This window comes from Gigantopelta aegis, chromosome 13 (assembly GCF_016097555.1).
Source record: "Gigantopelta aegis isolate Gae_Host chromosome 13, Gae_host_genome, whole genome shotgun sequence".
In the NCBI taxonomy this organism is placed as follows: domain Eukaryota; kingdom Metazoa; phylum Mollusca; class Gastropoda; order Neomphalida; family Peltospiridae; genus Gigantopelta; species Gigantopelta aegis.
This window is the reverse complement of record NC_054711.1, coordinates 36,962,933-36,976,543: the sequence shown is the minus strand read 5'-3', so window position 1 is coordinate 36,976,543 and position 13,611 is coordinate 36,962,933. Positions and strand designations below refer to the sequence as shown.

General features: G+C 36.7%; 1 protein-coding gene across 3 annotated transcripts in view; it reads right to left on the bottom strand.

Annotated features, from left to right (window-relative positions):
* Positions 1-2,349: 2,349 nt before the first annotated feature.
* The window catches only part of LOC121387039 (calcium/calmodulin-dependent 3',5'-cyclic nucleotide phosphodiesterase 1A-like), a 256,785-nt gene continuing 245,523 nt past the window's right edge, over positions 2,350-13,611 (bottom strand). For all 3 annotated transcript variants that reach the window (XM_041518047.1, XM_041518048.1, XM_041518049.1), the window contains one exon: positions 2,350-4,554. In XM_041518047.1, the coding sequence (XP_041373981.1) occupies positions 4,364-4,554 (191 nt within the window). In that variant the 3' untranslated portion in view covers positions 2,350-4,363. The remainder of the gene's footprint in view (positions 4,555-13,611) is intronic.

Genomic DNA, 13,611 nt, shown 5'->3' with positions numbered 1-13,611 from the left:
TGTGTGTATAGTGTTTGTGTGTAGTGTGTGTGTAGTATGTATGTAGTGTGTGTGTAGTATGTGTGTGGTGTGTGCAGTGTGTGTGGGTGGGTGTGTGGGTGTGTAGTGCAGTGTGTGTGTGTGTGTTTGTTCGTGTAATGTGCGTGTGTGTGTGTGTGTGTGTAATGCGCGCACGCGCGCGTGTGTGTGTGTGTGTGTGTATGTGTAATGCGTGCATGTGTAAAGTGTACATATGTTTGTGATGACTCTTGGGTGTGTATGTCTGTCTGTCTGTCTGTCTATCTCTCTTTCTCTCTGTGTGTCTACATGGCTGTCTGTCTCTGTGTGTATGTATGCTTATAGGTGCTGTTTAAAAACGTTTTAAACTCGCTTTCGTTCGTTAGATACAGTTTATAACAACTCGTTGTGAGATAAATAGTATCTAACGGCCATTCATGCATTATTCTCAATTGTGTTATCAAAAATAACACATGGCGTTCTCACCATCGGGTGTGTAAGAAACAGAAGTTATAATCGTGAAATGTACATATTTGTCGTGATGAATTTTACTTGTAGAATGCAGGGAATAGCATTTCAGAACATCTAGTTTTCAATATTCTCTAGGGGAGTATGCCCTTAGATATCCCATGTTTGGTTGCTTCCATACTGCGTGAAAAATATTAATTTCAACCTCCCATCTTTCTCTTATAGTAAGAATAGTACAATATGGCTCCATTTGTAAAAGAAATGTGTTGAAAATATTCACTTTCACTACCATTTCAACTGCTTTCTGTAAATATTCGAGACGTGTGACAAAAACGAAAAAAAGGAACTCTATGAAACCTGTTTTTGTTTAACGACACCATAATTACACCATAAACGGGATATTGGTCGCATTTGGCGACCTGGCCACAGGCCGTTTCGAGTCCTGGACTATATAAGCCTCTTCCCAAAGCTCTACAAACATGGCTTTTTCCTCTTGGCCATGTTGATAGAATGTAGAAATGAAAAAACGGTTTTCTAATTACATGTAGATAGAAAAAGCGATATCTACTGCGTTTAAATAAAAACAGTTCTCTTTTGGATGATCTGCCGCTCACATATAAACAACAGACAAATACCTGAAGAGTTTTTATTTTATTTTTAAATAATTACAATTCATGCGCGTCATTTGCAAAGCTATCCAGCGATTCAGTATGACTGGCGTTAGTAGAAACAGGCGTTTGTTTAACAACACCTCAGCACATTTTAAACTATGGATATTTTTTGTCTAAATTATTATGTTGGTCTAAAGAATGAGAGTGGAAACCCGCTACGGCTGCATAGGTTATTCATACGCAAAAGCCACGGCCTCAAGTTGGGGTTAGTGTCAGGACTGGTGTCAGAGTTAGGATTAAAAGTATATTTAGGTGTAGGGTTAGTGTTAGGATTGGTGTCAGAGTTAGGATCAAAGATGTGTCTAGGGGTAGGGTTAGTGTTAGGACTGGCGTCAGAGTTAGGATTAAAGGTATGTCTAGGGGTAGGGTTAGTGTTAGGACTAGTGTCAGAGTTAAGGTTAAATGTACGTCTAGGGGTAGGGTTAGTGTTCGGCGTAGTAATAGTTAGAGAAAGTGTAGTAGAGGTGAACCAGTGTCCACTTGGCTAAAACGTAGTGTAGGCCTCTCTGTAATCCTTAAAATCGTAACCGTAAATATACATCAACAATGAAAAAAAAAAAATTGTTCTGTACCTAAACATATGAAATATGGTGGTCTACAGTTTGACTACCCTATCACATGGTTTTCGCTGCGAAGACAGTCATCGGGTTAATGGTGAGGCCTGTGGGTTGGTATAGAGTTGTGGATATAGTTATGATAGGGCTGATTCTAGAATAAGGGTTATTGTTAATGATATGCTAGGTTCAGACTACCAACTGTCACGACGAAGTTGGACAACTCTCCGATCTCACGACTTCTACGACTGTCCAGTCTGAGCGCTCTTACAATTCTATTCTCGTCGGATACAACTTCTTCGACCGATTAGATGTTGATCAGCGGAGTGCACCAATCGTAAATCTGTTGATCAACTCCGTTGTGACAGTTGACAGTCGGAGCCTAGCATTAAGGTGAGGTTGGAACAGTAAGTCCGGCGTTTAAAGGCATACTGTCACGGATTTAAGGACCTTATTTCTCTAAAATTGGATAATAAATAAAAATTACATTAATTGTTTGAACTCAACTCTAGCTATCGCATCACCTTAACTGAACCACGATGGAGTGAAATCCATGTCAACCCTCTCGGCAATTTTAGTTTTTGAATTATGGACCATTGCCATAATTAAATTATTTGTACAAAATATCATTAATAAATGGAGTATGGTGGTTATGAAGATGGTTGAATAAAGTACATTTATTGACAAATCAAATTACTTTTGTTCAGGTAATACTTTGTTAGGCCATTAAATAGGTCAGTGGCCTGTGACAATATGCCTTTAAACATCTGTTGAGAATTTACACAGATGTCTATTGGTAACCCAAGACTCGTGCTGCTATGGGTTTCATATTAGATAAGAATTCATTATTTCGTATACTCAATCCATTTAGCATCACTGGTATATCAAAGGCTGTGGTATGTACTATCCTGTCTATGGTACATATAAAAGATCCCTTGCTACTAATCGAAAAGAGTAGCCCATGAAGTGGCGACAGCGGGTTTCCTCTCTCATTATCTGTGTGGTCCTTAACCATATGTCCGACGCCATATAACTGTAAATAAAATGTTTTGAGTGCGTTGTTAAATAAACCATTTTCTTCCTTCCTTCAATCCATTTAGATTACTAACTAATCATCAATCAGTTTTTGAAACTTGGAGGGGCGAATCCAGGAATTTCTTGGTGGGGGGGGGGACTAGGGGGAAAAGGGCATATGAACTAATCCGTAAAAAGGACTACCTAATGACTTTTTTATTTTTTAAAGAATAAATAAATAAATAAATAAATAAATAAATAGGCAGTTGAATATAATGGAGTGGGGGTAAAAAACGGGTCATTAAACCATTTGGAATTTTTGTAATCAAGTCTGGTCGTATTAAAACAGTTTCTAGCTAACAGCATGGATTATTATGAGGTACATTCTTGTGAAATGTCGAAGTAAGAAACAATATTGATTGAAATTTATATTTAGATTGTCTCTGAACTAGGGGGCCAAATATACTCTGACCTAATCATTCAGTTTCAGATTTGGGAGGCACTGACCCACCACCCACCCACCTACCCCCCACACACCCCACCCCCATCCAACACTCCCAACCCCACCCCACCCCGGCTTCCAACACAGGATATACTATCAATAATCTAACATCAAATCTCCTAGCTCCCCTTTTCATGATGAAACTGCTCTAGATTGGGTGAGCCCAAACCAGGCTTTGGGGGCGTTGAGGGGTAGGAGGGTGGTGTATTTTGTTTCGAACAACAATAGTAATAGTTCGCGCAATCACAATCGCGCTATATAACATTTTATATTAATAATTATAACAGTATCAACGTTATTAGGGCCTCTATAATTTCTATCAATATGTTTTCGAGCTATATTATATACAAGTACATGTAGGTTATTAGCGTGGACGTTTTCACAGTGTAATTCCTACACAAACTAAAACATGTATCTTTTAAACAATCTGTACAGAACCTTTGGGTCATCACTCATAACCCTACACAGGGGCGTAGGCTGCAGGGGGGGGGGGGGGGGGTCGGGGGGGGGGGGTTCGGACGAACACACACCACACACCACCGCTGAAGCAAATGGTCCGCTTTCAGAACTAAAACATACAGGTTTATACATATGGAGTTTCTGGTGGTGCAAAAACAAAATAGAAAAGGTCCAACTTGGTTCATATTCGAACCTCCCCCAGGTCCAGTTCACGCTACGCCCCTGCCTACAGTCATTTGGTCTATACATGTGTAAAATGTCCTAAAATAAAATGTTTCATCGAATGGTATGTCCACAGGCGTTCGCTTTTGTCGAAGTTATATCTATGAAGATATCAATGGCTATAAGCATGCATGACTTCGTGTTGCCATACATTCAGTGGCGTATCCAGGCGGGAAGGGGGGGGGGGCATATGGGACAATGCCCCCAATCACAACTCTTTTCTTCTTTTTTCCCCCCACCACGTTATAACAAGACTCAGAGAATGTGGTTGCTCCTCCCCAAAAATAAAAAATCTTGGCTACGCCAGTGCATATAATATATAAAAATCATACACGTTGTGTTTTTGTTTTTGTTTTAAATTGCTTTTTCTGTGTCAAACTCAGTACTTATTCAACTGTTGAATCTACAATCGGCTGGTGTTGAAAACGTCGGGAAAAACCACAAGTTCCTGCTGGAGCGTATTAATTTATACATCATTATCCAGAAAGTTGGTTTCCATTGGTTGTTTTATCCATTATGACGTCATTGCCTTCAAAGGCTGAGCTTTCGTCTGTTGACGATTGCGCAATCTCGCTGATTGTGTGGGGATAGGAATCTCCAACCTCGCTTTGATTTTTATATCTATTGGTGACAAACAAATCAGTTGTTGAAGTCTTCCGGCTGATTCCTGCAATGTAAAACAGACGCAATTTAGGAGCTTGTAACCTTGTTACTAAAGGGGTGTGACGTTGCCCAGTGGTAAAGCGCTCGCTTGATGCACGTTCGGTTTGGGATCCATTCCCGTCAGTTGGCCCATTGGGCTATTTCTCGCTCCAGCCAGTGCACCACGACTGGTACATCAAAGGCCGTGGTGTATGCTATCCTGTGTGTTGGGTGGTGTATGTAAAAGATCCCTTGTTGCTAGCTAATCGAAAAGAGTAGCCCATGAAGTGGCGACAGCAGGTTTCCTCCCTCAATATAATGTGTGGTCCTTAACCTTATGTCCGACGTCATATAACCGTAAATAAAACGTGTTGAGTGCGTCGTTAAATAAAACATTTCCTTCCATGTTACTAAACTGCTAGTCCAGCCCCCAATTTCACAAAACATCGTAAGCCTAGTTTTGCACGTAAACGTAAATGTACGACTAAACCACAATTTTTATTACTATTATAGTACAAGAAATACAGTTATACACATATTTTATTTTATTTTGTCCTTAAAATGCTCCATCACCTGTAATAATGTAATTTTCCGTGTGAAATAGATGCCAAACACGTGCAAATGTATGCCCTGTATAACTGCTGGTCGCAGACAAACAATGTTTTGTGAAAGAGGCCTTAGGAGCGTAGTCAGACATGCATGTGCGTTTTGGAAATCAGCAAAACCTCCACAAATGAATATCGTAAAATAAGTAGGCTATAGGCCTAATTGTAAGCAATCTTAAAATACGGATTGGGGTTGGTATTTCTGTCACATGCACAGCCACTGGCATGGAATGGACGTGCCTGAACTTAGACTGGATATAGGCACGTAAGTAACTCGGACTCGGGGTGGGTGAGTTATTCAAGTCTAATCATAATCGAATATATCACGCAGTAGGTCGACTGCCCTCTAGCCCAGCCCTGTGTATATGCCAGGGAGGACCAGACGACTTTGTCTAACAGATTGGGAAAATTGAACAACCAAATGGTCGTCGGCTACTGTCAACAATAAACATACCGGCATATTATATATATACTGTATATATATATATATATATATATATATATATATATATATATATATATATATATATATATATATATATATATATATATATACACACATATAATTTGTTTTGGGTTTTTTTTTTCATTCTCGATTCGAATCAGGACATTAAACTTACTGTTAAACGGTACCAACGCTATACGAAGGTTTCTGTCAAGTCCATGAGATTTTAATTTTTTTTTCTTCAATAATCTCTGTTTGGCAAAACAATATAACATATTGTTGTTGTTCCAGAAGTGTGTATTAGTGATTAATATGTGAAAATGTAGTTATCAGGGAACTCAAAATATGATTGACGTAAAGGTATTTAATGTCAAAGATAGCATTGTTATTGTATTAGGGTTGGAATCTTTGACTACTGTTGGGTAGGCACAGGTTACGCAGTTTTGATATATATTATTTTCTGTCGGTAATGAGAGCATCATAACTGCTCAAATATCGGTCTTGCATACCTGTAATACACAAACTGGCCAATATTGTCTGTTTAATTCATGAATAAAAACGTTACTTAAACTCATAACATTTATCCCATCCCTTCATCCGCAACATTTTGTTCTGTATCCCTATATTTCACACTCAGACTAGAAGAAGAAGAAGAAGAAGTTTATTTGTTTAACGACACTACTAGAGCACACTGATTTATTAATCATCGGCTATTGGATGTCAAACATATATGGTCATTTCAACAGTCATAGAGATGAAACCTGCTACATTTTTCCATTAGTAGCAAGGGATCTTTTATGTGCACCATCTCACAGACAGAACAGCACATACCACAGCCTTTGATATACCAGTCATGGTGCATGTCACGGGGATTCTGTAATACCCGTAACTGAATGAAACACGATTATCAAAATATCTCTCCTAACTGTATATCTATTAGATCTCTCTGTAACAGGCAGTTATACCCGCTGGCTCATCTAGGTATGATCAGAGATACGATCTTATATAAAGTATATATAATATAGCACGTTTAGTTCACTAGAAAACACAACAAAAACACAATACATTTTGGAATCTGTATTAACCTACGCAGACCAATGTACTGCCGCAGTAGTTAATTAACAACAACAAATAATAACAACCCAGAACTGATCACTTAATTAGTTAATCTCTAGGTGTCTAGTTTACACAATATGATAATCACTTCACCGTGACACAACACCCACACGAGTGATAATTGAGAAACGCTTCCAGGAGAACTTAATTAATAAAGGAATTGCAACTCTATTCCTAACTGGTTAATTTTTAATTAACCCTTACTACTCGTTCAGTAACGTGTGATAATTGAGAAACGCTTCCAGGGGAACTTAATTAATAAAGGAATTACAACTCTATTCCTAACTGGTTAATTTTTAAGTAACCCTTACTACTCATTCAGTAACCTTGTAATACAGAATTAATACTGGTACCTATCACAATAAAGACAATAACCTACAGTTTACCTAGGTCCTCTAGGATGACTGGCTAAGCCTTAATAATTATTTAGAACAGTGAGCCTACAGTATACTGCGTCAGATGACCGGCAGCACCGTCTAAGTAATATTGGTATAATACAGTATTAAAATATTTAAAGTCACATCAATCACATCAAGGTTATACAACAGAGCAGAAATTATATTTACCAAGTCCAAACGGACGAACATTCCCTGGAAGCCTTCCAATATGTTTCTCCCTGATAACTCTAAAACCCTAGCTATTTATTATAAAATCCCAGACTGGTCCGGAGACAGCACGCGGAACCGAATCTTATGATGTGTATATTTCCACAGTAACCAAGCGGTATTTTTTTTTTTTTACAAGCCTAGACTTACTGTCGCCTAGTTCGCCAAATATACCCCAATCGTACCGAACTAGCGGAGGTATTATGTAACTACTGGCCACATGGCCTGCACACCTGGTCCGGGTGTGTATTGGAAAGTACAGCTCGACGACCGTCGCACAGAGGTATTACGTAACAAGGTCCACCTGGGCTTAAGTGCATATTGAGACTGCACAATGCCCTCTAAAACAATTAATATCGCCACAGGCGAAAACAAAATTAAGAGCATGTTCCGTCACAGTGCACTAGCTAGAGCGAGAAATAGCCCAATAGGCCCACCGACGGGGATCGATCCTAGATCAACCACACATCAAGGGAGCATTTTCCCACTGGTCTACATCCTGCCCTCCAGACGGTAAGGCTAACCCTTTTATCTCAGTCAAAGTAAATGCAAAAATTGTTTCTTTGTAATTAGCTAATACTTATATAACATCTAAAAAAAAAAATCACATCTGCTAACTAGTAATTGTAAATTAAAAAGAATCACATCTGCTAACTAGTAATTGTAAATTAAAAAGAATCACATCTGCTAACTAGTAATTGTAAATTAAGAGCCATTTAAAATAAAATGCACATTTAGAAAAAAGATGACATACATGTAGCAGAGAAAATAGCAGGGAGAACATTAAACTCAATGATTTTAATATTAAGTTGTAAAAGAAAGGAAATGTTAGAGGAATGCTCATTTAACAAGATCTAAGCACATTGATTAATGATTGGCAGATCATTGTCTAAAATGATACCCCTCTAAACCGGACACCCTTGGGACCAAGACAAATGTCCGGTTTTAAGAGGGATCCAGTTTAGAGAGGTCAAGTTCTGTCTTGGTTTTTAAAAAGGGACTGTAAAACATCCGGTTTTGAGGGAATTCTGGTTTACAGAAGGTCCGGTTTTGTGAGAATTCTGGTTTACAGAGGGTCCGGTTTTGAGGGAATTCTGGTTTACAGAGGGTCCAGTTTTGAGGGAATTCTGGTTTACAGAGGGTCCGGTTTTGAGGGAATTCTGGTTTACAGAGGGTCCGGTTTTGAGGGAATTCTGGTTTACAGAGGGTCTGGTATTGAGAGATTTCACTGTACTTGTCAAACTTGGATTAAAGTGTACATAAGTGAAAAAACCACATTACCAACATGTTTACCTATCAGTAGAAAGTGTTCTTCTACATTGTATATACATATAATAACAGATGTATTACACATAGGCTATTCTTACATGTACCTTATAGCAGAAAGTGATATTTTACTTTGTATATACATATAATATTAACAGATGTATTACACATAGGCTATTCTTACCTATTAGCAGAAAGTGATCTTCTACATTGCATATACATATAATAACAGATGTATTACACATAGGCTATTCTTACATGTACCTTATAGCAGAAAGTGATCTTTTACATTGTATATACATGTAATAACAGATGTATTACACATAGGCTATTCTTACCTATTAGCAGAAAGTGATCTTTTACATTGTATATACATGTAATAACAGATGTATTACACATAGGCTATTCTTACCTTATAGCAGAAAGTGATCTTTTACATTGTATATACATGTAATAACAGATGTATTACACATAGGCTATTCTTACCTATTAGCAGAAAGTGATCTTTTACATTGTATATACATGTAATATCAGATGTATTACACATAGGCTATTCTTACCTATTAGCAGAAAGTGATCTTTTACATTGTATATACATGTAATAACAGATGTATTACACATAGGCTATTCTTACCTTATAGCAGAAAGTGATCTTTTACATTGTATATACATGTAATAACAGATGTATTACACATAGGCTATTCTTACCTTGTAGCAGAAAGTTATCTTTTACATTGTATATACATGTAATAACAGATGTATTACACATAGGCTATTCTTACCTTATAGCAGAAAGTGATCTTTTACATTGTATATACATGTAATAACAGATGTATTACACATAGGCTATTCTTACCTATTAGCAGAAAGTGATCTTCTACATTGTATATACATGTAATAACAGATGTATTACACATAGGCTATTCTTACCTTATAGCAAAAAGTGATCTTCTACATTGTATATACATATAATAACAGATGTATTACACATAGGCTATTCTTACCTTATAGCAGAAAGTGATATTTTACATTGTATATACATGTAATAACAGATGTATTACACATAGGCTATTCTTACCTTATAGCAGAAAGTGATCTTTTACATTGTATATACATGTAATAACAGATGTATTACACATAGGCTATTCTTACCTTATAGCAGAAAGTGATCTTTTACATTGTATATACATGTAATAACAGATGTATTACACATAGGCTATTCTTACCTATTAGCAGAAAGTGATCTTTTACATTGTATATACATGTAATATCAGATGTATTACACATAGGCTATTCTTACCTATTAGCAGAAAGTGATCTTTTACATTGTATATACATGTAATAACAGATGTATTACACATAGGCTATTCTTACCTTATAGCAGAAAGTGATCTTTTACATTGTATATACATGTAATAACAGATGTATTACACATAGGCTATTCTTACCTTGTAGCAGAAAGTTATCTTTTACATTGTATATACATGTAATAACAGATGTATTACACATAGGCTATTCTTACCTTATAGCAGAAAGTGATCTTTTACATTGTATATACATGTAATAACAGATGTATTACACATAGGCTATTAATTCTTACCTTATAGCAGAAAGTGATCTTTTACATTGTATATACATGTAGTAACAGATGTATTACACATAGGCTATTCTTACCTTATAGCAGAAAGTGATCTTTTACATTGTATATACATGTAATAACAGATGTATTACACATAGGCTATTCTTACCTTATAGCAGAAAGTGATCTTTTTACATTGCATATACATGTAATAACAGATGTATTACACATAGGCTATTAATTCTTACCTTATAGCAGAAAGTGATCTTTTACATTGTATATACATGTAATAACAGATGTATTACACATAGGCTATTCTTACCTTATAGCAGAAAGTGATCTTTTACATTGCATATACATGTAATAACAGATGTATTACACATAGGCTATTCTTACCTAATAGCAGAAAGTGATCATGTAACTTGTCATTTCCCATCAACTTTTAGCTGTGGACTTAGTCTGACCACTTCGGAGAGTGTTCAGTAGTTACTTCTGGCATTGTTAAGAGGCTCTTGTAACCACCTACTATGCTCCACTACTACCGGTGGTCTACGTACTGTATCTTTATTCTGATATGTTACAGGTTTGTAGATCAATCTAGGGTTTGTGACTTTAACAGTGCTTGTCTTAAAGGGACATTCCTGAGTTTGCTGCATTGTAAGATGTTTCCGACTAATAAAATACTTCTACAATTAAAATTACATATTAAATATATTTCTTGTTTAGAATATCAGTGTCTGTATATTCAATGTATTTCTGGTCATCTTAATATTTGTAAGAAGCCCAAACTGGATTTTGTCTTCAAATAATTTCGTACGTACGGAAAGATTTATTTTAGAAAATTAAATTAAATTCAACCTAGTACAAATATTAAAGTGATCAGAAACACATTTAATATACAGCCACTAATATTTTATGCAGATATGTAATTATAATCGTTAAAACGTCTGTTAGTCAGTAGCATGTTAAAAATTGCAGCAAACTCAGGAATGTCCCTTTAAGTGTGCCTTAAAATTTATATTATGAACACATTGAATGAAAAGAGAAATGATTATTCTAAGAAACAAATTTGGTTGATTTGAGCAATTAGACGCACAATGAAAGTAAAATGCAATAAATAAATATACGTTTTTGAAAGCCTAAATAGTTTAAATCAAATGCAAACCTCAAAGAAGTCTGAGGTTCTAGGGGTTGATGCTATCTATAGGAGTTGCTAATAGATGCTGAATACTTAAAAGTTTCAGAAGTAATATTTAATATTACGGCCTCTAGTTTGTATGAGTTATGCAAGTGGTGGCATTTTACTCCCAGCATCAACTTAAACATACGATGTATGATGGCCAATCCTCCCAAAGGTCGTAAGCCGCATCCTCCGCCCATCCTCCAAGGTTGTAAGCTGCATCCTCTGCCCATCCTCCAAGGTCATAAGCCGCATCCTCCGTTGTTCTTCTGTTGCTAGCATGCAGCTGTCCATGGCTCATTTGTTGGTTGAGCAGTTGGTGGTTCTCTCTGCTCAAACAAGGAAGTCACTTCTATTGGGGGGGCCACAAGCTCCAAACTACAGTACTGCCCTTGGGGGTGGGTGGTAATGCAGTGAGAGGCTGTGAGGGCTTCGAACTGGCTTAATTGTCAAAGCTCCCCTTGTGCAACTCTAGGCACTCAAAACTTTGAATCAGAACTTTGAATCGGAACTTTGAATCACTTAGATTAGTCATTGTTTGTGCTTAGTGTTCAAAATAGATTTTTGGTGTCGGAGAAATTTGAACTATAGTCCATATTGCAGGGCTTGAAATTTGCCAAAAAATATGCTGGCCCAAAATAAATAATGGATGTTGGTAAATTATGGTCAGCGAACCACGAACAATATTTTTATGTGGAATAAATATATGCAATACAAGTATTAATAGTGGCTCATATGTTATAGCTCTAGGCGACTAACATCATTATTTTTTAATATATGTCGCCCAAACGGGACATTGGTCGCATTTGGCAACCTGGCCACAGGCCGTTTCAAGCTCTGCATATGTTCTAGGTTTACAAGTGTGTGTAATTTGTATTAAAACTATAATCAAATGTAAGGGTGATGCTTTTCCAAGATCGTGGAGAAAAAAACAGATGGAATTGAGGAACAGTACATACTATGTGGAATGGAAAAATTCAGTGGAAGATTGATACCAAGACAATGTTTGTTGTGGAAAATAGGTTTGACTGTAAGACAATGTTTTAGAAGATAGGTGTGACTGTAAGACAATGTTTGTTGTGGAAGATAGGTTTGACTATGAGACAATGTTTGTTGTGGAAGATAGGTTTGACTATAAGACAATGTTTGTTTTGGGAGATAGGTTTGACTGTTAGACAATGTTTGTTTTTGGGAGATAAAGCAGGTTTGACTATCAGACAATGTTTGTTGTGGGAGATAGGTTTGACTATAAGACAATGTTTGTTTTGGGAGATAGGTTTGACTGTTAGACAATGTTTGTTTTTGGGAGATAAAGCAGGTTTGACTATCAGACAATGTTTGTTGTGGGAGATAGGTTTGACTATAAGACAATGTTTGTTTTGGGAGATAGGTTTGACTGTTAGACAATGTTTGTTTTTGGGAGATAAAGCAGGTTTGACTATGAGAGAATGTTTGTTTTGGGAGACAGGTTTGACTGTAAGACAATGTTTGTTTTGGGAGATAGGTTTGACTGTAAGACAATGTTTTGGGAGAAAGGTTTGACTGTAAGACAATGTTTGTGTTGGGAGATAGGTTTGACTGTAAGACAATGTTTGTATTGGGAGATAGGTTTGACTATAAGACAATGTTTGTTTTGGGAGATAGGTTTGACTGTAAGACAATGTTTGTTTTTGGGAGATAAAGCAGGTTTGACTATGAGAATGTTTGTTTGGGGAGACAGGTTTGACTGTAAGACAATGTTTGTTTTGGGAGATAGGTTTGACTGTAAGACAATGTTTTGGGAGAAAGGTTTGACTGTAAGACAATGTTTGTGTTGGGAGATAGGTTTGACTGTAAGACAATGTTTGTTGTGGAAGATAGGTTTGACTATGAGACAATGTTTGTTGTGGAAGATAGGTTTGACTATAAGACAATGTTTGTTTTGGGAGATAGGTTTGACTGTTAGACAATGTTTGTTTTTGGGAGATAAAGCAGGTTTGACTATCAGACAATGTTTGTTGTGGGAGATAGGTTTGACTATAAGACAATGTTTGTTTTGGGAGATAGGTTTGACTGTTAGACAATGTTTGTTTTTGGGAGATAAAGCAGGTTTGACTATCAGACAATGTTTGTTGTGGGAGATAGGTTTGACTATAAGACAATGTTTGTTTTGGGAGATAGGTTTGACTGTTAGACAATGTTTGTTTTTGGGAGATAAAGCAGGTTTGACTATGAGAGAATGTTTGTTTTGGGAGACAGGTTTGACTGTAAGACAATGTTTGTTTTGGGAGATAGGTTTGACTGTAA